Source organism: Nymphaea colorata, chromosome 1 (genome assembly GCF_008831285.2).
Source record: "Nymphaea colorata isolate Beijing-Zhang1983 chromosome 1, ASM883128v2, whole genome shotgun sequence".
In the NCBI taxonomy this organism is placed as follows: Eukaryota; Viridiplantae; Streptophyta; class Magnoliopsida; order Nymphaeales; family Nymphaeaceae; genus Nymphaea; species Nymphaea colorata.
Window position 1 is genome coordinate 15,871,592 of NC_045138.2, and position 24,349 is coordinate 15,895,940.

A 24,349-nucleotide genomic window follows, 5' to 3' on the forward strand; every position below is an offset into this window, starting at 1 on the left:
AATTAACTCTAAAAAAAACAACTAATTTCCAACAATTTCAGGAAAAGATGGGTACCAGTTTTGCACAAGCACCATAAAAACAGGGACTTCATTGGGAAAAAAACATCCCAAAGGTACCATCTAATTGTTTCCTTGGCCGTGCCGTTCTCCGCCATTTTCATGCCTTTTGCCCCTCGCAATCACTGCTAGACGAAGACATCTCTCCCTCCCTCCCCGAGGAGTGAAAGAAATCTCCATTGCCGGCGAGCAAGGATGGAGACGAAGAGAAGCAGGCCGGAGGTTTCTCCATGGAAGCTTAGCACGAGGTCTCTGTTAACCATTGGCCTTCTCTGCCTAACTAGCTTCTGCAACTCAGCACATGGCCTGTGCGGCCTGAAGGGCAACTGCAAGCAAGGGCAGAAATGCATCAACAACGGCAACTGCGATGCAGGCCTCCATTGTCAGACGTGCGTGGCAGACGGTGCCCTGCTTCCCATATGCACACGCATCACCACCCTCAACCCCACCTCCAAGGTACGGCGACATCACTCGTAAGAGCTCTTTATGCCTCGTTAATGGCCGCCTTCAAGGCGGGAAAGGCTGAGAGTTGTAATAGAGGTCCATCTTTTAGTCTAATGGCGTCTCCTCGATCGCCGCCTTGCGTTGTTAATGTGTCAGCATCGTTGATTCCTTCCAATTTCGTTGCTTCTTCCGAGTAATACTGAGTGACTCTGAGTCGATGGCTGAAATATGTTAAGGTGGGAGGCCTTCCTTTCAACCGATACTCATGGCTGACCACGCACAACTCGTTCGCCATATTCGGGGAGAAGTCGTGGACCGGAACGGTTAGGGTTTCCCCATTCAACCAGCAGGACTCCATCACCTCACAGCTCCAGGTGAGTGTTTCATATGCAACACCATCTTTTCTCTTCTTCTCTGCTTCTTTTTCTTTTTCTGCTTCTTCCTGTTCGTCCGTATAAAGCATGAATCGGCCCTGAGATACTTGCATAGAGAACCGTGAGGCAGAAGATGGCAGAGCTGCAGACGTTCATAGCATGGCCTTTACTGCACTAGTCCTCGTTAAAATGACGAACTCGGAGGAGATCGTATCCGGCCGTAGGTGCCCATCACCTGAGCACCGTCCATCACATCCGTTGCTTAATAGTTCTGACCGTTGATCTTTTAGATGAAGGGCTTTTAATTAGAAAAACTAGGGATAATTGGTTGTGCGTCTCTACGCCGGGGAAGTTTCCGGCGGACGGCAGTTTTTAATTCCGGTGATCCGGATGCTGTCATCGCGTATCTTCTCTCATCCTCGATCTCTATCCCCTCTATCTCGAAACACTATTATTACATTTTTAGTTTCATTTAGATCTCCTTGAGATCATCTTATACGTGATAAAACAAGTATTTTATTTGAAAAAGTTACAGGCATATACCTTTTTTCTAAAAAAAATATTGAAAATCATTTATGCGGGTTAGGTATATTTTTATTTATCTATTTTATTTATTCCACTGCGCAGTTGAACCAACTTATGTTTCAAGTGCTAAAAGGTCTCGGCTTTTCGGTGCAGAGATGCAAACACCATGATGAAGAATGTAGCCTTTTAAAAAGGGAGGGCTCTTTTAAATATTGTGTAAGGTAATGACAATAACTAAAGCCGATAGAAGCTTGGAAGTTAGTTCTTTAACTTTGGATGAGTAGAAAGAATATTTCATTGAACCGGCCATTCACTAACTCAATTTTAAGAGAGAAAAAAAAAACCTTGTCAAGTCAAAATCTGTAGGCTGGACATTCAATAAAGATTCGCTGGAATAACTTGATCACCCACATGGCCTAGCAACGACTCAATTATTTTGGTTGTGATATGGAATATATATATATATATATAACTGTGTTCTCGATAGTTGTCAAATTGTCGCTGCTGTATAAACCTTGGTTAACGCGACTTTAGTGACTCTTTTTTTGATGCCCCGCATCATTGAACCGTTGTGTATGTGTAAGTACATGTAATTAAAAGTCCAAATAATTGTTGATGTTATAGACAAAGGAAGTTGTCTCAATTATATGAATATATATATATATATATATATATATATATATATATATATGTTATTGTATTTTCAGCGGACACGTTCACCACTTATTTAAAATTTGCTTTTCAAAAGTACAAAAAGTAGGATTAGAAAATTTATGTAATTTTGGGGTGGGAGATGATTATAACCTATTGCTTGGAAAAGAGCCGAAGTCTCTCTTTCTAACCCTTGAAGCTAGATATTCATCCATGCCTAGTGTAGTGTAGAAACGGTGTCACATAATGATCATGATGAATTGATGGCAAATTTTGGACTCGTTTAGATCACCTATGTTATGTCCCTTAGCAAAAATGCTTTGAAATTACATATACATATAAAAGGAAGTGTTTGGATAACCTTTTAAAATTAAAATGACTTGGTTTTCAAAAGGTATTAAATGACTTGGTCCCCCAGATAATTCATTTAAAAAATAAGTTTTGAGTGTGTTATCCAAACACATAATTAATTTATAAAAAATAACTAAAAATTATTTTTTTATAAAACCAATATTTTCAAAACTGTTTTTTTTTTTTGAAAGGAAGGTGACATCCAAACGGGCTCATTTTCTTATTGATATGAAAGGTATATTTATTTTAGATATGCAAATTGAAATCAGGTCACCATCCCATCCCACTCATTTTGAGTTGTTAGTATATTCAAAATAATATATTGACAACTGAGATAGTGGCTCTTATAACTAATTAGGCCAACCCTTTTATCTCTCTCTCTCTCTCTCTCTCTATATATATATATATATATATATATATATATATATATAATATTGCAAAGTCTTCATTGAGGTGGCACACTTGTATTCTTTACTATCAATGACATCATGAGTGGACAGCTCTACTCAGCTGGGCAACTCACAAATGGACACATTTTAAAGTTTTTTTTTTTTTTTTTCAGTAAGTTAAGTGTAGTTACTTTGTCGAGTGGAGAATCATATACAAGTATTTATTTGCAAGTCATTTTTTTTTTCACGAGGATATTATTCAATGCAAGTTGCTCGAGTGATTCGCATTATATATATCAAGTGATTTTTCAAAACGGTTTATGATAATTGTTATGCTGTCATATGCCGGATATTGTAGGATTATTAAAAATACGTCACAAAAAAAGTCATAGCAATAGTTTATAACGTTTTTGTGCAATGATTAATAATGTTTTTACTTTAGGATTCTCTTAATTATTGTTCTGACTTTAGAAAATAATTTTGTTTGCAACATTGTGTAAGTCATCAATCAAGTTCGTTATTTAACTCATAATTGGTATTTGCCATGTTTAGTACTTAATTCAAATGTTATCTACAAATGAAAATGTAAGTCTAAGTTCCATTAAGTAGCTTTTCCCTAATAAAACTATCGTAATTATCAGTTAAACAGGAAGAAATATTTAATATTGTTTTTTTATTTCCATTATCATATCAATTTTTTCATGCAATAAAGGCTAGTTGAGGAACATGGTGCTCCAAAAGATTATTGTGTTAGGTAGATGTTAGAAAAATGGGCACCACTTTGAGATTTATGAGCATGCACAGCCAAGGTCCTGAAATTACCCGCATATTCTAAAGATATCAGTAAATGTTAACCATACGATTCTGTCAAATCACATTTTTAAATGGATCCAAAGTTTCCGCCACCGATATTGGTGAAATCCGGAACATCAATGATTTGAATCATAGTATATGAAACCGGTTGATAGTAGGAACGCCCACAGAAAATCTGGCCCTCAGGCTCAGGTTAAATCTTAGTTACCAGTAAATGGTGAAAATCAAAAGTCCGGAAGCAAGACGCCATTGCCTTTGTCTGCAGGAGAGATGAGTTCTGCAGAACTACCAACCACTGTAAAACTTCTTTCTAAGTAATAAAAAGTTGTTTATGGAACGTGGCAGCAACATGGTCGGATTACAACTTGTGTTTTTTTTCCGATTGATTCTTCAATTATTTCAGGCCAGAAAGTTTCGGCCTCTCGCCGATTACTAACACGCTTTGGTGATTGCAGAATGGTGTTAGAGGTCTTATGCTGGACATGTATGACTTCAGGAACGACGTTTGGCTCTGCCATTCTTTTGGCGGCAACTGCTTCAATTTCACCGCATACGTATGTCCCCTACTTTATTTATGGTTCATGCACAAGCAACAAAAACATATCTTTTCTCCCTCGAATTTGGTTGTTTTTGTTGGGTTTTAACTCTGTATTGGTCAACAGCAACCTGCCATTTACGCACTTAAGGAGATTCAAGCATTTCTCGAGTCGAATCCGGCAGAAATCATCACTATATTTATAGAGGACTATGTCACCTTGCCCAAGGGCCTCACTAAGGTCTTCACAGATGCTGGTCTCATGAAGTACTGGTTTCCAGTGTCTAGAATGCCAAAGAATGGTGGTGACTGGCCTACTGTCACTGACATGGTGCAGAGCAACCAGAGGTTGCTGGTTTTCACTTCGAAATCTTCAAAGGAGGCGTCTGAGGGAATAGCATATGAGTGGAGATACGTAGTTGAGAACCAATGTAAGACAATATACGCAATTTGCATTCATGAGCATGTAGTATAATATGCATTTCCTAGGTACTTCTTGGGGACATTAAGGGATCATAAGTTATAGGTATCTGATATGAATCTGACTCTGCTCGGTCGGATCTTGCACAGAAGATGGTTAATCAATCAAAAGCTGATTCAGTTCAGACTTCCCCAAGAAGTTGGTGGATATGCATTTCCAAGTCTGTGAAAATTCAAGTCCCCAGGTTCAGCACTGCACTTTCTACTTCTGAATCTGAACTCTGAGTCCAATTAGCTAATACCCAGCTAGTCAGATGCATCTACTTTGGATCTGACTACATTATTTGCAGTCTCTAGATTTATTGTTCTGAGAAATCTGAAACTCCATTTTGAGACTCTCATCACATTTGACATTTTTTCACTGCTCTAGGATTCTGCGCCTGTGCTACATGTTCATGCATAGCCTTACTCCATCTGATTTGACTTGGCCTTTCTTACTCTCTCTTTTCTTCGTTGAATCCAGATGGCGATGGTGGGATGAAGGCAGGTTCTTGCCCAAACAGAGCAGAGTCCTCACCTATGAACACACCAACAAGATCTCTTGTGTTGCAGAACTACTTTCCTGACAATCCCAACTTTCCTGCAGCTTGCAAAGACAATTCAGCTAAACTACTTGACATGATGAATACCTGTTATGAGGCTGCCAATAAGCGGTGGCCTAATTTTATTGCTGTTGATTATTACAAGGTGAAAGCCCCTGAATCCCATTAAAATCATTCAAGTTAAATGTCAGCCTATCGTCTCTCTTACTCAAATTTTTTGGTTCGTGACACTGCCTGCAGAGAAGTGATGGAGGTGGAGCTCCATATGCTATAGATGTTGCAAATGGGCATCTGGTTTGTGGTTGTGGAGATATCAATTACTGCAAGGTACATCTTTCTCATAAAGTTTACCCTTGTTAAATCATCAACTTAAGGGTTGGATTAATTTTACATGGAGTTTAATTAGCTATTGCTGTTACTGTCAACACACATCTGTATTTTGTCGATTTAGATCCTCTTATTGTAGATAGTAATGGTGGGAGTGGTTAGATTGATAGAATCAGAACTCAGAGTGTTGATTTTTCTTTTCTCATAAATGTGTCTCGGCAGCCAAACATGACTTTCGGTGTCTGCCGTTCTTGGGGAGCTGCAGAAGGACCCTCTCAAGCCGTCAGTGAAGCTTCACCCTCTTTAAGGGGCAGAATGCCCCTGCAGTTGTTGTCTCTGTTTCTTAAACTGCAATGTTTGATGTCAGTGATGTACATTATGTAAGCAGTATCTTGTCTTTAATCTCTCTCTCTCTCTCTCATATGGTAATTCGTTTATAAGGAAAAGCACTTGTGTGTGTTTTCAAGTATTATTGGCTTCTGGTAGGCCAGCCTCGCCCGATGCATAACCTTATGTACAGGAGTGAAGCCAGAAATTTTTCATAAGGGGGTCAAATTAAAGTTTTTAAATTTTGACCTGGGTCAAAATATTTTTTTTTAAAATTTTTACATAAAGCAAGTGAAATTTTTAAAAATGTACATGTAATTTTTTTAATTTCTTTTGTGGGGCCAGAGCTCTTGCAGGCCCTGGCTCTGCCTTTGTTTTTGTGATGTTAAATCAAATATTTAAATTATAATTGATAAGATTATGCAGCTCTTCAAGCGTGTCTTTTTTTTTTTTTTACTAAATAATCCAAGATAGTGGGAGACCCCAAAAACCCAAATCGTCCAAAATGGTAGAAGACTCCAAAAACATCAATTTAAGAAAAATTTATATGTACGTATGTGGTGGTCTTGCTCTTCCAGCCACCTGGCCTGCCATATAGAAACTATATAATTAAGAAAATCACAAAATCCAATGGAACAAACTGCACTTTATGGTATATAATTTAATGGTCTTAAACTTGTTGATTCCCATGCAACTCTGGATTTCATTAACAAGGTTTCAAAAATTCAATGCACATATAAACATTCTAAGTTATATCTCCTAATTTCCTTTTTGTAGTTCTCAGTTTTTAGATGTTGAGTGTTTCATTTTAAATGTTGTTATATGGCTAAAGCACTACAAACTGCTGTTAAGGCACATCAAATTGTTGTTCCACCATAAACCATCATTAATCCAGCAACATCAACATTCAATAGATTTGAATTATATATATATACACACACATACGCCAATTATCTTAATAGCTAAATGATTATGTTTTTATTTTGTGTCACTAAAAAACATTACAAAATGTGTATTTGCAACAGTTAATTGTTTGGCCACGGTTTTTAGCGATATGATGCATTTTCTGTGATGATTTTTAATGACACAAAATAATCTTTTGACCAATATAAATTGAAATCAGCCACTAAATGACAGAACATTTAAAGAAGTATGGATAAATTAAAACATATTGATTGAACGAAAGTACTTAACAGTGGGTTATGGTACAGCAATGGTTTTATGATGTTTTTAAATAATATTTTACATTGCATTTAGCTATAACTTTTAAATATTTAGCCATTCGACAATATTTGGTAGTTGGGAGGGTCTCATTTTTTCCTTAAACCTTTGTGTCTTTCTAAAAAAAAAAATGTAAATGAGTGAGAGTAAAAGAAAATGCTACTTATGGTGGATCTGACGGATCATAACGGAAGCAAAATTACATGAATATATACTTTCCATTCTTGCTTTTACTCCGTGTTATTTGTTTTTGGAATGCTTCAACTATTTGATGTCATACTTTAAACTTTTGTTTTTAATGTGTAGCATCAGATTCAAACATTTTACTGTCGCAGATGAAATGCCGTAACACTTAAGTCACTTTTGAACATTGGAAATAATTTAACAAAATTACACCAGAAAAGAAAAAAAAAGTGCATCAGCCATGTACAATGCCGAAGGCCGGAGAAACTGCTCAGTTTTCTTCATTAATATTTAAGAAATAAGGAAAACCAATATCAACAAACTTAAAAAGTCTGAAAATAAGAAAAACATTAAAGCTAGTGTTAGCCTGTCTCCTGGTTTCGGTGAAAAGCCACATCACAAGTTTGGGTTGACCCATGCTTTCAACAAAAGGGATCGCAGAATGAAGAAGAAATTTCGTAGTAAATAGGAAAATATTTTTCCAGAAAAAAAAATGTCGGACCCTTTTATGGCTTCCGTTTTTTACTGTCAGACCTTTTTTTTTACTGACTTCGATTTTAGTTAACAGGGACAAGCGAAAATTTACCCACTTAGAACACTATTTCAATTTTTTTTCAAGGTTATCAAACACTTCCTTACACTTCTAACAAGTTTATTTCTGAGTTTTTCCAAGTTCTTTTATATATATATATATATATATATATATATATATATATAAAATGGGAGTCAGACTACTGACTCCTTTGGGAAAAAGAAACAAAAGAAGATCATTTATTGCTCAAAGGCTCATTGTTTAAGAGTGTGAGATTCGTCCTTCTCCAGCTTCGAGGGAATTGATGCTTCTTACTAAAATCATCTTCTCAAGTGGCTGCACATATAATAAAATGATTCTCGCATGCTTGTTTGTCAGAGACCTTCTAAGGCATAAGATTGGTCTCCACCTCATGAAGAACAGGAATCACATGGTTCATAAATTGACTTGAATTCAAGGGTAAAGTTTAGTCAAATTTATTCAAACTGGGCCATTCAAAGTTTCAGGGTCCATTTATGATAATGTATTTTAATTTTGGGGCAGTCAAAGATCATAATTGCAATTAGTTTCTGATTACGAATAAATTAACCTTATGCAGAATATAAAAAAAAATAATAATCTAAACTTTTTAATCCGAATTGAGTTGATTAGGAAATCTGGACCACAATTCCTGGATTTGCATAGTCTGAACCACAAATTAACATGGAGAAGGCATACATGCTGTTTGGCATCTTTGGCCGGATAAAGTAGGCTCGTCCGCCCCGGCTCGTGCTTGCACAATGGCTCAACCCGGCTGATCCATGGAATGTGAAATATTTTCAATTTCCTTGCTATATATATATATATATATATATATATATAAGACAGAATGTGTGTTTGGCTTGTGAAAAATAAGTTAGAAATCAAATTCCATCTTTTGGAGACGTTTCTGGAAATAAAACTAGCTGGAGTATGTGCTAGGCTCGAGATCTGGTTCTTCTTTGTAACAATATCGATTTCTGAATTGAGTTGGAAAGCCAAATATTTCATTTATTCAGATGACTCATTTATTCAGATGAATTAAATTGGTATCTTTTTTGAAGCGGATTAGGTTTTTTTTTTTAGGTCTATGGAAGAAACGAAAAAGCAAAAAGATAATCAAAATATATAAAGTGAAATTAAAATTATGAAAATATTAAACTTGACCACTGATTGCCATTTTGAGTGAGTGGGGGAAACTCACTGTTCGGCTGACGGCCGAAGCTCCCATTGAACTCGTTGTCTCCCTAGAATATAGGGCATCGTTTAGGTGCCTGGAGGTGCCACCTTCACCGCACTTCAACTTGCATGTCAGTGGTCCTTTTTTTTTTTGTAGTATAAGGAGCAAATCTCTAGGATTTGAAATAAAAACTGATCATCTACAAAGACTTGATTGTGCTTTTAATGGCGTAAGACTCTGTAAGTAGTTTATAACTTGATTTGAACTTAAACTACTTTCTTATAATTGAAGCTCATTTGTCGCTTCAACCCCATAAGATCATCTTAATCTAAACTACTTCAGTTTATCTAATCAATGTTATCTACATTAAACGCATCAGCATGCTTTCGATGAGTATAAACAGCTGAATCAGCCTAAAGGATCCAACTAATCTTGCATCTATCGTTCAATAAAAAGAAACAAATTTTGTAATACTTTGACTAAAAGAACGTACCAATTCAAACGGCTCGATTTTTTTTTTTTTGGCATCTTTTTGTTGATCAATCTCCTGCACATGACTTACGGCTCCTTTTTCCTCTTTTGGTTTAATTTGGCCAAGCTGAGATTAGACAAAAACCACACGCATTCATGCTAAGATACACATCCAAACGATCAAACTTTTGACTTCCTTCAACTTCAAATTTTCTAAAGCAGATTTTAGTGAATCTGAATTTGGTGGCAGTACATGATGTGGAGCTCCATGCCCTCACAGAATGGGAATAATTTGCACCACGATGTGAGAGTGTAGCAAGTACTGGGGCCATTCATGGACACAAGGCCTTCTCAAGAAGGCTTGCTTAAAATGCTGGGATTCATTATTGAATGAATTGGGCACAGCATTATTGCAAGTTATGTGTTTTTGTTTTTTTCTCTTTCTGACAGACTATATATTCACACTGTTTCTGTCTGCAAATTAAGAACTTCTATTCTTTTTTTGTTATAGCTTTATCTCACTTGGAACATTATACAGAGCGAACAGATGTGCACGACTCATACTTTTCATGTGCATCCGACAAGAGGCCTAGCTATCAGACCCAAGCCTGCTTGCAGAAAAAAAGGAAAACTTCTTTGGAAGCCACGCTCTGTGTAGAGATTTGACTAGTTTGAACACTATCCCATTACCAATCTGGATTTTTTAAAATCCATTTGCTTGAATCTGATAAAGAAACCTGAGTTTGGTTGTTAATCAGATTCATATTTGGTATGCAGTTCCATGACTAAGGCTGAAGCTGAGTTATATATCTGATTATAGATAGATGTCAAATTTAATGTTAGTCTGATCTGTGTTCAGTTTTAAATCGACTTTGGTAAAGAACCTTCTACATCTTTTTTGTGATATTTTGCTTCAACAGTGATGCGTTGATTTGATACAGGCGAATTTGTGAAGGTACTAAGCTGATGGCACAACACATGCTTCTTTTACTTGGATGATAGATATTGCCAGTCTATGCCATGAAACTAGCCAACGTTCAACTCTTGTTGAACCAACCTCTGTCATGGGTTCGAAAATTCACGACCAGATCTTTGGTTGGGATGTCTGTTCTTCGATACCCAAAAAGACTTCAGAGCATATTTTGCTATATTCACGACCGAGCTTTTAGACAAAGAAATGCATTTCATAATTTTTTATTACGAAGTGCAATTTTTATGGTTGAGACTCGAGTGGCCTGGGAAATTTCTGTTGAAAGATGTGATTTCTCGACCCGTGAATCCGTGACTACAAGAAATGTGAAGGAGAGTTTTCGGAACAAGTTAGGCCTGCCAGTGTGCAGCTGAAGAAAGCAACCTTTGGTCCTTTAGCCTCTCCCGAGATTGTATCCGACTCTTTCGCCCTCTGAAATTTTACCGAATGCAACTTGCAGAGAACATCGATGGTCTCTTCTCGTGATACGAAGCTGCAGATTCATGGACATTTTATCACATTTGCTATCCTTGGGACTTGAGTCGGCAGAGAGAGAGTGAGAGACTGGTTCACTGCCTTGGTGATCGATCGTCGGTGTACGAAGGGGGAGAGAGGGTCCGGACTACGAGTCAGAGCGAGGGCAGAGTCACCCATGTGGTGGGACACACTGTCCACGGCCACAGGATTTAATAATGTCTCAGCTGTGGCCCAGGCCCCCCACCATTTTGCATTTGCTCTCGTCTCTCTCTCTGCAGTGAAGACTGTGGGTGCTTCTTTGCAGGTTTGAAAAGCGAGCTACTCTAAAAACAGGGTGTTCTGAGAGTCCCAGAAGAAAAAAGAGAAAAAAAAAGGGAAAGGAAGAGGAAGCTTGAGCACTCAAAGCCCTTGAGGAATACGCTTTTCATCACACGCACATTTTACTAGAGCAAACAAATACACCAAAGTCCTTGGTATCTCGGTATCTCCCTTTGGTGGTCTCGTGCTGCTGCCCTCAGCCTCCATCTCGCTCTTGTCCCCTGAAACTGAAGAGAAGAAGCGGCACCTCTCTCTCTCTCACACACACACACACACACACACAGAGAGAGAGAGAGAGAGAGAGAGAGAGAGAGAGAGAGAGAGAGAGAGAGAGAGAGAGAGTATGGCAGTGCTGCTATCTGGAGCCAGAATGATGGTCGGTTTTGTTGCTCTCTTTTGGCAAATGCAGCTGATAATGGCAGGTTGGTGATTTCATGTGCTTCGTTGAGGAATCAAAAGCTCCCATTTAGTCCATGCTTGTCTGGCAACTCTTGCTTCTTCATTTACTATGGCACTTTCCTTTTTCCAAGCTTCTACTGTGCTTATGTAGGACGACAACCATTTGTTTTTCAGACCCTCAAAAATGGTAATGGTTATGGTTTTGTTCTTGCACATTTATTGGGCTTCTTTGAACTGCTTTTCCTTGGATAGAAAAGCCCTGCATCAAAAGCATTGTTGGTTTTAATTTCTAGTTGTTCATTTGATATTGCTGTTCTGAAATTTTCGTACCTCTGGACACATGTAAATTAGCGTTTTTGCTTATGCACACTGAGTACAAGCATCGCTCTTGGGAATATTTTCCTCTTCCACGGACATGGTTTACAACTCTGGGCGGAACCAACTCTGATTCACAGATTGCCAAGAAAGCGGTATTCTTTTGGATGAATAGCAATATGCTTGCTTATGCCAAGTATTCAAGCACTTGAATGATTATCGTAAAAACTTCTTCTTCATATCAAAGTTTCTGGTAGAATATCGTGTATCAGTCCAATCCCTCATTGGGCTCCCTTTTGTTGTCTAAATGCTGTATTTGAAACTAATGAGGTTGGTGATGCATGATTCAATGGTGAATTGATCCGTTGCTTTTAATCCTGCAGGTTGTCCTCTAGACTTGAGCGGCTCCAACTTCCCAGAAGCAGCTTCCGCTTGTTCTGAACAAGACCGAGGGAACTGTTGTAGATATATGCATGCGTTTGTTGCTATTGCTGTAGCTCGATATGCGAATGTAACTGGCAGATTAGGAGTCCCTTCAGACATGGTGGATGCCTGCCTTACTTCTGTTTCAGAAACACTAGAACTATACGGCATTCCATCCAATGCAACCAAATATTGCCAGCTGGGTGTGAAGATTCCTGTTGATTTTCGGTGTGATGGACGGATAACAGTTATGGAAATGCTTCTAGTACCAAAATTTGAGGATGTCATTCGTAATTGCAATATCTCTCTTTCTAAAGAAGAAAATTGCAGAAGTTGCTTAAACGCCATCATTCCATATCTTCACAATCTTGTGGGAGCCGAAGGTAATGCAATTTTGAGCACTTGCAGAGATGCAACATTTGCTACTCTTATAAGTCAGAGTGGAAATGTTTCATCTTTTGACATTGCAAGCTGCTTCTTTGGCGTTCGAAGACTTGGTACCCAGCCAGGTATATTCTGCTAGCTCTCTAGGTTATTCAGCATTTGCAAGATGGATGGCATTTCCACACATATCTATTTCAAAATCACATGTATACGCACAAGACCTAATTGCCCCTCTTGCCATAAGCTTAATCTGCTTTTGGTTCGTGTCAGATGTATATTAGTTAGCATAATGGCATCATGTCATCTGGTGATTGTTAGTTCTTGAAGTGGTTGTCAAGGTGATTTATCATCAACATATCATCTTAGTACAACTCTTATGATATATTCATATTTGTAATAACCGGTATTGAACCTCATGCATTTCAATCTGAGGCCTATATGTTCTAATTTCCAGTTTTAGGTCTCCATGGTTGTTTAGGTATCTGCTTTCCATTGAAAATTCTTCATGCAGCTAGGAAGCCCTCTGATGTTATAGAGGGGTTGCCTTATTGCCAAAATCAGAGAATTCGCCTAAGTCCAATTTTTTATATCAATAAGCTTCCTAATAGTGATCCTTGCTGGTGGCCCTGGACAGAGATAATTGAATGTAGACAGGGACATATGGTGGATGTTTCTGTGCCATGAAATACTACAAAATTGAAAGCTATACATGGATATAAAATAGAAATCAAACAATAAATTGCCAAGAAGTAGAACACAAACTAGAGACATGTCTTATCAAATTCACTCAAGCAGCTAGTATGACCTATCCTTGCTTAAGTATCAGGATTACTGGAGGCACATATTTTTGTTGGCTATATTGGAGAACAAAACAATCAGTCTCACAACTTTGTGTGCAATGCCCTGCTATTCTATCTTTTTGGTGATTCAAGGCTGTAGGTGGAGATTATCTTTGTAACTGGATCCCTCAATCATTATCATTAACATTTGCACATTTCAACTTACGGTAACAACTATGATTTTGGGACCTTTTGCTTAAGAGTTATCTCCGCGTCACTTCTAAAATTCACTGATGCTTTGCTTCTGGCATTTCAAGCAGCTATCAAGAAAAAAAAATTCATGAAATCTAAATTATCATTCTATGGATTATATTCATGGGGAGTATGTTATGAGCTGATTGTCTCACGGTTTCAGTATCTGGGCCATCTCCGAAGCTGCTTACACCTCAGCCTTCTTCAAGTTCACCGGTAACTTCCCCTACTCCTAATCAGCAGCCAGCGCATTCTCTAAACAAGGAAGAGCACCATCCATATCACCTCACATTAGTGCCACGCATTGGAATCGCTGTGACAGGGATGGCTTTTCTATTATTAGTCATCCTGATACTCCTTATACACAGAAAAGCCAGAGAACTTAAGGGATCTCCTACCACTGATACTGGATCATGGAAAGATTTTCATCGTCACTGGAAAATTCCTAAATGTCAGGAAGGTACTTTACTATTTTGCTTTTCTACTTAGTTTATTGAAAACTTATTACAGAAACAACAGTTTAAAGGGTAGCAGTGATGCAGGTTCCTCTCCAGTTTTCCGCAGGTTCAGCTACAAAGAGATGAAGAAGGCCACAAGCAATTTTAGTACCGTCATAGGGAAGGGGGGGTTTGGAACTGTTTATAAAGCTGAATTTGAGAATGGTTTCACTGCTGCTGTGAAAAGGATGAATAAAATTTCAGAGCAGGGAGAGGATGAATTTTGCAGAGAGATGGAACTTCTGGGCAGGCTTCATCATCGTCATCTTGTGGCTCTTAGAGGGTTTTGTGTTGAGCAAAACGAGAGGTTCCCCTTCTGACTTCACAATATAGCATGTGCATCAACTTTTCCTTTCTTATTTTTAATTAGTTTATGTGACCACAAACAGGTTCCTGATCTATGAATACATGCAAAATGGAAGCTTGAAGGACCATCTTCACTGTAATGTTCTAAGCTTCTTCTGTCGATGTGAGGATCCTTATTTTCTGGTTATATGTCAATTAGTGACCGCTCTTCTCTTTTGCACGTTGCAGCTCCAGGAAAAGTTCCACTAAACTGGAAAATAAGAGTTCAGATTGCCATAGATGTGGCGAATGCTCTGGTATTATATACTATTATATATTTCATGATCACATTTAGGTTAATTTTATGGAAACATGGCTAGCGAGAAGCAAATGCACAGAAATCATCACCTTGTTCTGCTGACGGTCATGCTGTTTTCCTAATTATATTTGCTGGTCTTTCCTGCTGGCAGGAATACCTTCATTTCTATTGTGATCCTCCTCTCTGCCACAGAGATATAAAGTCTAGCAATATTCTGCTCGACGAGAATTTTGTTGCAAAGGTGAAATTTTCCTTGCCCATTTATATTGTTGCTTCAATATTTGTAAAGAAAAAATGAATATGATGAATCTAAAAATTGGGTCCTTCACAAGTTGAAGTGAACACAGAATGTGGTTATAAGTCATAATTTGTATGAAGAGCTTATTGCCCACAATATTGGACATTTTGAGATGCTGATGGAGTTGTATAACTGTAGGCAAAAGATTTATTTTGCAAGTTTAGTCTAATGCTGTCAGCTCTGATGTTTTGACTGGTTAATGGGTATGGCAGCCAAAGGAGCACTTTTTGCCTGAAGACTTTTGTTGTTTTCCTTAACCTTCTATGAATGGAAAACCTTTTTCATTGCAAAACTTTTCGCTGCGCGAAACTTTTTGAAACATTCAATTGTTCTGGCAAACTATCCTCAACATGACCAAGCAATAGACTTCATGCTTTCAGAACTTATTATACATTGTAAGTCAACATCCCCAGGTTGCAGATTTCGGCCTTGCACATGCTGCAAGGATAGGTGCAGTCAGCTTTGAACCAGTGAACACCGACATACGAGGAACTCCAGGTATTTAGTATAATATAATACTCTAGAACATATTTGGGTGGGCCTGTATGCTTGTATCAACATAATTTGGCTGGTTCTTGCTAAAAGAAGTTCTTCATTTCAGGTTACATGGATCCTGAGTATGTTGTGACGCAGGAACTTACAGAAAAGAGTGACATATACAGCTATGGAGTTTTGTTGCTCGAACTTATTACAGCACGGAGGGCAATACAGGATAGCAGGAACTTGGTGGAATGGTCTAGGAAATTTATGACATCAACATCAAGCCTACCTGAGATGGTTGATCCAATAATTGCTGATGCATATGATTTTGAACAACTTCATACTATGGTGAGAATTGTGAGATGGTGCACGCAAAGAGAAGGAAGATCCAGACCATCGATCAAGCAGGTCCTTAGGTTGCTTCAGGAGAGTTTGGACCCCGTCCGGAGTACACTGGCTCAGGTTGCACAGGATGAAGATGGAGGGGGAGAAGGCACCAGGAATAAAGGGAAATTTCACAGGAACAGTGATGCAATAAGTCAAAATGGTGATGCTAGATATTTACAGTCATCATCCAGTACATCCAGGTCATATTGTAGTAGAAGTTTCTTGCTTGATACAGGTTCACCTCCATCTCCAACTGGTCTATCAGTGTGAAAATACGAGAAATGGACAGTCTTATTCTCTGGGTTCGTCTGGCAGCTGTGGGCACTGAGATAGTCTTAAATTCCAACAGCTGGATTATGGGCTGGGCAGTTAACCCTGGCATAGGTATTCTGTTTTATTTGGCTGAGTTGTTCTCCTATAGCCATCTATAGCGGCATCATCCTCCAAGGTGTCATGTAGCTCATACTATTATTTTTTAATTTTTAGATGAATCTTGTTTTTTTATATATATATATTCTGGGTATGTTCTTTTTTCTGTCCCTCTTTGTGTAATATGTAACTGTGGCAGCAGGCAAGTTCCATGAGTAGTGGTAATACTTGAAAAATCATGCCCCTGTCAATTTGGAAAATTTTGTACATCTCAATGACTTTGTATATTTGAGCAGTGTAAGTCATGGTAGTTAGATCCAGCAACCATTACTAAATTAAGCAATGTTAAATTGAACTGTTGATATTTTTTATCTGCAGAATTCTAAATTAAAAATTACTTGAAAAATCACACCAATCAATTTGGAAAATTTTGTATATCCAAATGACTTTGTATTCGGGAAGTGGAAGTCATGCGAGAAGATCGAGCAACCAATAAATTGAACAATATTTATGATTTTTTTTTATGTGCAGCATTCCAGATTATATATGCAGGATTTTATATATGATATAATTAGAAAACTGACAATCTATAACTTTAATCGTTTGACAATAGGTACTACAATTTTATGATGAAAGTTTCATTGTTGTCCTTTGATGTTACAAGTATCTACATGATTACATAATTCTACGTGTTTCATGTTAGACCTTTCCAAAATGTGCTGTATATTGCTCATGCCGAAGCCTCATCTTGAGATAAAGTATTATTTTTGTAGCTTGATTTTTAACCTCAAACATACCATGCTTTGTTTTTTCCTTCTCCTGCTGTCAAGTGTTTATTTGGAGTCTGGACAACCTGCTGCCTGGAGAGATATGCTAGGAATGTGTTTTCCTTGAACTATTCTATGTTTATTGTCTTCAGGCTCTGATACATATAGGTGTTCTTCGTTCTCATGCCCAATAGATATTTAACAAGAATTCATGAACATCTTATTTCCACTTTGATATCAGCCATATAAAGACGTAGAATATAAAATTGTCAATCTATGTCATGGATAGTTGACCAAATGGCATTTAGCACGACATTGTAAGTATTTTGGTGCACGTGTAGGGTGAACCATGAGGATTCGGTCCAGCCAGGAACCTATAGCAGTGACCCTGGGCTCGGCCCCAGCCGACCTAATTATAATATATATATATATAATTAGACTGGTACGACTAGTTATTGGGTGAGCCCAAGGCCTTATTTCACCACCCGGGCCGGGTACCCAAAAGGCCGTCAAGTGCCTTGCCGAACACGCAGCTTTACTCGTGTGGGTGATCTCATATTTAAGGACCTTGTTCAAAAGTAGAGATGATAATACTGCACATTTGTTCTTATCAGTGTGCATCAGTAGTGTAGGCCAGAAAGGATGCTACTGCACATATGTTCACCAAATAAAAGTACCCCAACTGTGGATAGTATAACTTCATAGTTTGTTTGGACATCAATTGGAGTCGATCACTTGCTATTGCAGGGAAAAGACCAGCTACTCTTTCAAGAACATGAGAGTCTGGTTCTTTTGGAAGATATTTTATATCAATATTATTGACAGCATTTGAAGATCGACGGTTCTACAGCATGCAATAGTTGTTTTATACCATTGCACTCTCATGAAAGAAAGGATGAACTTGATCACTAATGATCTTATTGAGCACGTCCATGAAAAGAAAGGAGAATAATACTTCGGCTGGTTGGACAAAGGTTGAACATTTAGCCAAGATGATCAATAGTATGAATCATTCAAGAGTGATGTAGCCGCATGTTTCTGAGGATAAAGTTGTGGAAATACTGATATCCTGGAGAATATTGATGAATGAACAAAAACAAGTGCATATGCAACAATGCTGAACAGGATATGTAAGGGCATCTTGACCAGGTTGCATCTGATATCTAAAGAAAGTTTCAAAATGTCATTAATATCATGTTCATTTGAGTGCTTGACAATTTGATGATCCATCAATGCACACGAGTTCTTTATGTGCAGCTGTCAAATCCAAGATAATCATCCGGTTACCTATATGGACTTGCATTTGCTATTTAGCATGGGCACAATTTCTCCCATAGAATCATCTTCGCCTATTTGGTGAAAGTGGAGTATGGGGCGTTAATGATCAGCTACTGCTAGAAGCTCTTTATGATTGTAATCATATTTTGACGATTGAGCAATTAAATTCCAGATACACTTGCAGCATTTTCCTAATGAACAATAGCTACTATAGGACTCGAGACAATGTGTTCAGATTTTTCATCAGTCCACCTCAGGTACCCATAAGCCACTCGAGTTCCCTTCTGCCCTGCCGACAGAGCTTCTTCATCAACCTCTAAATGTAACCTGAAAATCTGCTTATCGTTCCTTTCACTAAAGGTAAGAGAAGAAGGTGTGATGATCACCTTCATTCCCTTTGGGACATCTACTGCTGAACTGTAAACTGCATCTGGCAACCCCACATTGGTAAGCACCCTGATAAAGGTCTTATTTTTAGGATATGATGGTACATCTGTTTTGTTGAAGACAGCAATGAACGAAGGGTAGTTCAGGTCTCCCTTGTCAAGTTTGCACTCCCACTTGCGCAGTCTCAGCATTGCCATCATCTGCTTGGTAGTGTAGTTAAGTGTGCATATGAAGTTGACATAATCCTGAAAGTCTAGATCATATATGAGCCCAGGGTCCATGGCTCGGTTTGGGTCAACATGACCAGATCCAAAGTCAAGAGGTGTGGCAGGTTGGCTTGTCCCTTCATTTCTGATAATTGCATGTCTGTTGTCATATATTTGAGCTGTAGTCATGATAGCAGACTTTATGGCTGCTGCACTCCAGTCTTGGTGCACAGATCGGACCAATGCAGCTACTGCAGCTACATGGGGCGATGACATTGATGTCCCTGAGTCAAGTGCATATGTAGAAACAAGTTTGTCTGAGCGATATTTTGCAGTTGGATTGTGTGGTACCCAAGCAGCAAGCACATCCTTCCCTGGAGCTAGAACATCAGGCTTAAGTACCATTGGGCTAATTGGATTTGGCCCTCTTGAAGAGAAATACGTTACCTGAGGTGCTGGTTTTGCATTGTGCTTTGTGATCTGGAAAGTCATCTCTTTCACAGTAGCATTAATTGTTTGTGAAGCATACTGTTTAACTCGATCAGCTTCCGATGGTTGCACAACCAGACTAGGAATGTATAAGCTGTCTGGTTCCAACAACATGGTATGACCTACAAAGATGCCCGCTGCAGCACCAGCTCGATTCACTTCATCAATCTGATTAAAGATATTAGTCTGGTTGTTCATATCACAGAGCACAACTTTTCCAGCAACCTGGCTAACCTCAAGAGAGGAGTTCAAGCAGGAGGCCTTAGAGATGTTGCTTCTGTCATAATACAGTGGCAGATCAGCAATATAAATACTTAGAGGAAAGTAAGATGTTCCATGGAGCATAAAACCATTTCCTAGAGTTAAAGAGGCAGAAAAACTTCGGTCTGTGGTGCCTGCACCAACCGTCATGATCCAAGGTGCACCATTCAAGACAGAGTACCATGATGAGCCACTGTTTCCTGCTGAGCAGCTGACCAGTATCCCCCTTCTGACTGCTGAGAGAGCACCGATGGCAATAACATCCTCATGGTAAGGTGATGCTGGTTTGAATGCGAGAGAGAGTGACATCACATCGACCCCATCAGCAATAGCTTGATCTATTCCAGCAAGCACATCAGTGGCAGCACTGCTGTCATCATCAGAAGACCAGACAACCTTGTATATAGCAACACGAGCAGCAGGGGCAATTCCTTTTGCAGAGCCCTTAGCATAGCCAAAGTACTCCACATTGTGAACGTAGTTTCCTGCTGCTGTGGATGACGTATGGGTGCCATGTCCATCGAAATCTCTTGGAGAGTCATAATCAAAGTCCTCGATGTGTAGTCCACTTGCTCTCAGTCCCTTGCTGAAAGACCGAGCTCCAATCAGTTTCCGGTTGCAGAGTGACATGCTGAATGTAGTTCGATTCTCACACCTTCCTTTCCATCGGTCTGGAACTGGTGACAAGCCATGGTCATCGAAGCTCTTGCTCTCAGGCCATATTCCTGTATCTAGTATGCCAATGATTATGTCACTGCCATATGATGATTCTGGCCATATGCCTGAAGTTTTTGACAGTCCTAGGAACTTGGGAGTGTAAGTTGTGAGGAGCTGTCCGTACGAGTCTGGGTATGAGGCAACATGAGCAGGGTGATTCTCAAGCTCTGCAAGCTCAGAGAATGTGAGCCTGGCACTGAATCCATGCATGGCATGAGTATAAGTGTAAAGCAGCCTATCCTCCATCGCAGATGATGGCAATGACGATGATGATGAGAGTGATGCCAGGGTTGAGAGGTGCCACTCTTCATGGGTAGAGAAACTGGTTGGTCTCTTTGAGTGGTCCATATGAATGATGTAGGTTTTGTGCTCTTCCACAGCCCATGTGAAATTGAGACAGGTAAAGCAAAGAAGGTTGAGGAGAAGAAGAAAGGAGCCCATATTTGTTCACCTTGATCAGGGTAGTGGAATACCCTGCAATGGCTATCGGGGAGCTTTGTTTTGATTCATATAAGAGAGAGATGAACTCGGGTGAAGCCAAAAGAAGGAAATTGTAAAGAAACACAGCAGATGGCTAAAGCAGATCTCTTCATATATTCGTTCGCTGCATTGAGGACATACATGTAAACCGTTTCAGCATGATAATTACATAAGTAACCGTTTCAGCATGATAATTACATAAGTAAAATCAGGAAGGAAACACAATCAAGAGAATATTAAGCTGGATTCTTCCAGCTGTGATGATGATTTCTTCCAGAAAACAACTACAAGTCTGTTCTTGCAGTTTACAGAATGCAATCACGACAGCTAAGGATAATGTTACCTTTTTAGCCTCCTCTACCGATGCTGCTGAGATTTCAGTAAATATGACAGCTTATATGTTAAGAGAAATCAAATATCAGTAACTGCCTGTATTGTTATGCAGGCTAAAATCCATGTTCTATTCTTACTCTATAGCAAGTTATTGCTTCACATCTTTATATAGCTCAAGTTGAGGATTTACTTTCAGACAAAACAGATGATGCTCTTTTGGGTTATTTGGCAGCAGAAACACTTCAAGTGTCCCATGAATATGCTCAAAAGATGAATATGATCAAAAGATTGGGGCAGATTCATCAAACACTAGAATCTGCCTCAATCTTTAGAACAGATTCACGGGACATGCTCAAAGTGTTCATACTGCCAAACTACCTCTTGGGAATAGGGGCAAAACACTTTTTGCTTTTGTTTTCTCTAAGAAACTTAGTTGTTGGACTGAATCTTTTGGAAAAGCCAAGTTGGATGCTTTCAGTGAAATGTTTAGACGTCACATCAATGGAATCTTGTACGCAAAATATTATGGAAAGTTGACTAGTCATAAAACAGAATTTAGGCATGCAGGGTTTCCCATGTTTATTTTACACAGTTACATCATTCACTGGATTACATTCCGACATACTTGACCAACCAAATGAGAAATAATATCCGTAAGTTTATTGAATTATTATTTATTAACCTGCAGTGCTACAATATCACATACTGAAATTTTAGAACTATAACGTGTATATGGAAAATAACTATTTACTCTCTCTCTCTCTCACGAACACACACATAATTCGGTTTTTCTTATCGCTCTTCACTTGTACAGGCAACAAGTAATTGTCAGGTTCTTTGTACAATTCATCTTAAGGGATCTCTCTCTTTTGCTGTTTTGCTGACAATCATTCAAGTTGGAAAACAACTTTTCTTTTAGGTTTTGTCAAGACTTATTTTATTCATATCATCATCATAATCATGTATCTTTTCTTTTATTTTACTATTGCTCGGAGTTCTTGAGCGGAAATGGTACTGAAAGGGTGACTTTTAATAAAGCCATCTTCATTGCACACTGCAAGGTGTCCTCTCAATGAACAACAATTGGGTCTAACAAAATCCCAAAACCGGACACTTTAAACTAAAAGTTGCAAATAACTCTAATTACTTGAATTTGTTACTTCAGAAACTACCAAGCTGCATTAAGATGGTCGAATCCTCCAATGTTCTCCACACCAAGAAAGATCAAGAACCAGCTGATTAAAAGAAAAAAATCACACATCCTTGGCCTAAATACTTTGTGGCAGCTTATAATCGGTAATTCATAGGATCAGATGGTGAAATGGGTGTTAAGCAGGAGCTAATCCATGGCTTCGGAGGTGAAGACCTACTTAAAGTCCCACGCCTGCCAATCTGCACCTAGAGGATCCTCATAGTGGCCATACTTATGCGGGCTCGCCCAGATTAACTTGCTCTGATCTCCATACTTTTCCTCATTCTAGAAGCATAAACTCAGGAGCTTCTCTAAATTAATATCACATGGAGCATCTTCCTAATCAATGAGCATGGCACTACAGCACTTTGATCATAAGTTTTGTGAAAGACCACATGTTTCAGTAGCTCCGTACGCTGCAGCTTCGGAATGGTTCCAAATCCAAGGAAGTGGCGCGTCCCCGGTGTCTGCATATATTCACAAAGAGCAATAAGTGGACCCAAAGTTCCTTGATTCAAGAATGCAACTGAGTTGGATTTAGATAGGCAAGGTTTGAGGATTATATACTTTGATGGATCAGAACTGTTACAGCAAAAAAAAAAAAAAAAAGAGAAACTCAGAAGCAGAAACTTCAACAGAAGAGATTCAGGCCAGATATAGCTATTACCATATCATTAATTCTCTCAATCGGACTTAAAATCAGATCCCATTTAAATCCCACAAAACCATATGCCGATTTTTGCGTGGAATCAGAGCCAGAAACCTGTGAAAGTTGAATGTTCGTTAGACCCAACAAGGAAATTCCAGTTACATCGCTGCCTCCGGTCAGTAATCCGATGTTGGTCGGCACTTTATCAAATCCAACTACTTGAATTTGGATTAAGAATCAACACATGATATCACATGATATCCGAATCCTTGAAATCAACTCAGAAGTACATCCAAACTGATTTACATCCCATCCCTAGTTAAACAGATCACCCTTTTGGTTTAGAGTGTTCGGGCTAGCAAAATGGGGTAAACAAAAAACCAGATTAGTGTATAAACAGAAATCCAGCTCTTCAAATCCAGGAACTTAACTTTGGGATGTAAAATACCAGAAGCGCTGGCACACTTCATTCGTTCTTTTAAAGAGAGAGAGATAGAGAGAGAGAGACTGCTCAATTGACCCATGTTGTAACCATTGGAAAAAAGAAAGAGAGGAAAATTATTATGAATGCCATATATATATTACAATATTCAGTTCACTCCATGAAACGCATCTAATAAAGGAGAAGTGGTAGAGCAAATGCATCCAAATGACTTGCTATGGTTTGGAGCTGATTAAATTTGTGTCTGGATTGTCGATGTTAAATCATGCTATACTCGAAATACCCACATCAAATGAGATATCGGTGACCAAATTCCATCTTCTGTTTTCACTGTTCAAGATTATATCAAGGAATTATTTGTAACATCTTTTTACATAGCTCAAGTTGCGGATTTAACAGAACAGATGATGCTCTCTGCTTTTGGTTTTTCTGAGGAAACTCATCGTCGGATTGGATCTTTAGGAAGAGACAACTGACAAGTTGGATGCTTTTGGAGGAATTTTTACATGTCGACATCAATGGAATCTTGAATCTGAAACATCCAGAAAAGATGAAGAGGCGTCGAATACAATTTCATGCGGAAGGCGTTTATTCAGTGATCAGTTAAAGGTTGCTATGCATAAATTGTGGACAATGATTATGTACCACTCTCTCTTCCTCTCTCATAATTGAACTTTTCTTGGAACCTTTCACTTGAACACGCAACAAGCATTTGTCACGTCCCGCGCACAATTTATCTGATGTCATGAGGAATCTCTATCTTTGTTCTCTTCAAT

At 38.6% G+C, this 24,349-nt stretch overlaps 3 protein-coding genes across 4 annotated transcripts; 2 read left to right on the forward strand and 1 right to left on the reverse strand.

Annotated features, from left to right (window-relative positions):
* Positions 1-5,901, forward strand: LOC116265401 (PI-PLC X domain-containing protein At5g67130-like). Its single transcript, XM_031645985.2, has 7 exons — positions 1-513; positions 738-875; positions 4,060-4,158; positions 4,267-4,570; positions 5,083-5,306; positions 5,402-5,488; positions 5,711-5,901. The coding sequence occupies exons 1-7, from the start codon at positions 253-255 to the stop codon at positions 5,870-5,872; spliced, it is 1,275 nt and encodes a 424-aa protein (XP_031501845.1). The 5' UTR covers positions 1-252; the 3' UTR covers positions 5,873-5,901.
* A 4,843-nt stretch (positions 5,902-10,744) lies between these two features.
* On the forward strand, positions 10,745-16,611 carry LOC116255730 (probable receptor-like protein kinase At1g49730). Of its 2 annotated transcripts, none has more exons than XM_031631683.2 (9): positions 10,745-11,607; positions 12,283-12,831; positions 13,901-14,197; positions 14,292-14,541; positions 14,624-14,676; positions 14,769-14,836; positions 14,990-15,079; positions 15,550-15,634; positions 15,738-16,611. In XM_031631683.2, exons 1-9 carry the CDS (start codon positions 11,529-11,531, stop codon positions 16,271-16,273), a joined length of 2,007 nt encoding a protein of 668 aa, XP_031487543.1. In that variant the 5' UTR covers positions 10,745-11,528; the 3' UTR covers positions 16,274-16,611. The 2 variants fall into 2 exon arrangements, with proteins under 2 accessions (XP_031487543.1, XP_031487534.1); XM_031631674.2 differs by having other exon boundaries at positions 10,747-11,607; positions 14,280-14,541.
* Positions 16,612-16,825: 214 nt separating this feature from the next.
* On the reverse strand, positions 16,826-21,603 carry LOC116255722 (subtilisin-like protease SBT3). The gene is made up of 2 exons (XM_031631660.2): positions 21,301-21,603; positions 16,826-21,081 (listed from the first exon to the last, which is right to left on the reverse strand). Exon 2 carries the CDS (start codon positions 20,916-20,918, stop codon positions 18,609-18,611), a length of 2,310 nt encoding a protein of 769 aa, XP_031487520.1. The 5' UTR covers positions 20,919-21,081; positions 21,301-21,603; the 3' UTR covers positions 16,826-18,608.
* Positions 21,604-24,349: the final 2,746 nt, after the last annotated feature.

Coding starts and splice junctions, on each gene's coding strand:
- LOC116255722 (XM_031631660.2), bottom strand. CDS start 20,918: ATGGGCTCCTTTCTTCTTCTCCTCAACCTTCTTTGCTTTACCTGTCTC.
- LOC116255730 (XM_031631674.2), top strand. CDS start 11,529: ATGGCAGTGCTGCTATCTGGAGCCAGAATGATGGTCGGTTTTGTTGCT. Junction 11,608..12,282: donor AATGCAGCTGATAATGGCAG/GTTGGTGATTTC, acceptor TTAATCCTGCAG/GTTGTCCTCTAGACTTGAGC. Junction 15,080..15,549: donor ACGAGAATTTTGTTGCAAAG/GTGAAATTTTCC, acceptor CAACATCCCCAG/GTTGCAGATTTCGGCCTTGC.
- LOC116265401 (XM_031645985.2), top strand. CDS start 253: ATGGAGACGAAGAGAAGCAGGCCGGAGGTTTCTCCATGGAAGCTTAGC. Junction 514..737: donor CCCTCAACCCCACCTCCAAG/GTACGGCGACAT, acceptor AAATATGTTAAG/GTGGGAGGCCTTCCTTTCAA. Junction 5,489..5,710: donor GAGATATCAATTACTGCAAG/GTACATCTTTCT, acceptor GTGTCTCGGCAG/CCAAACATGACTTTCGGTGT.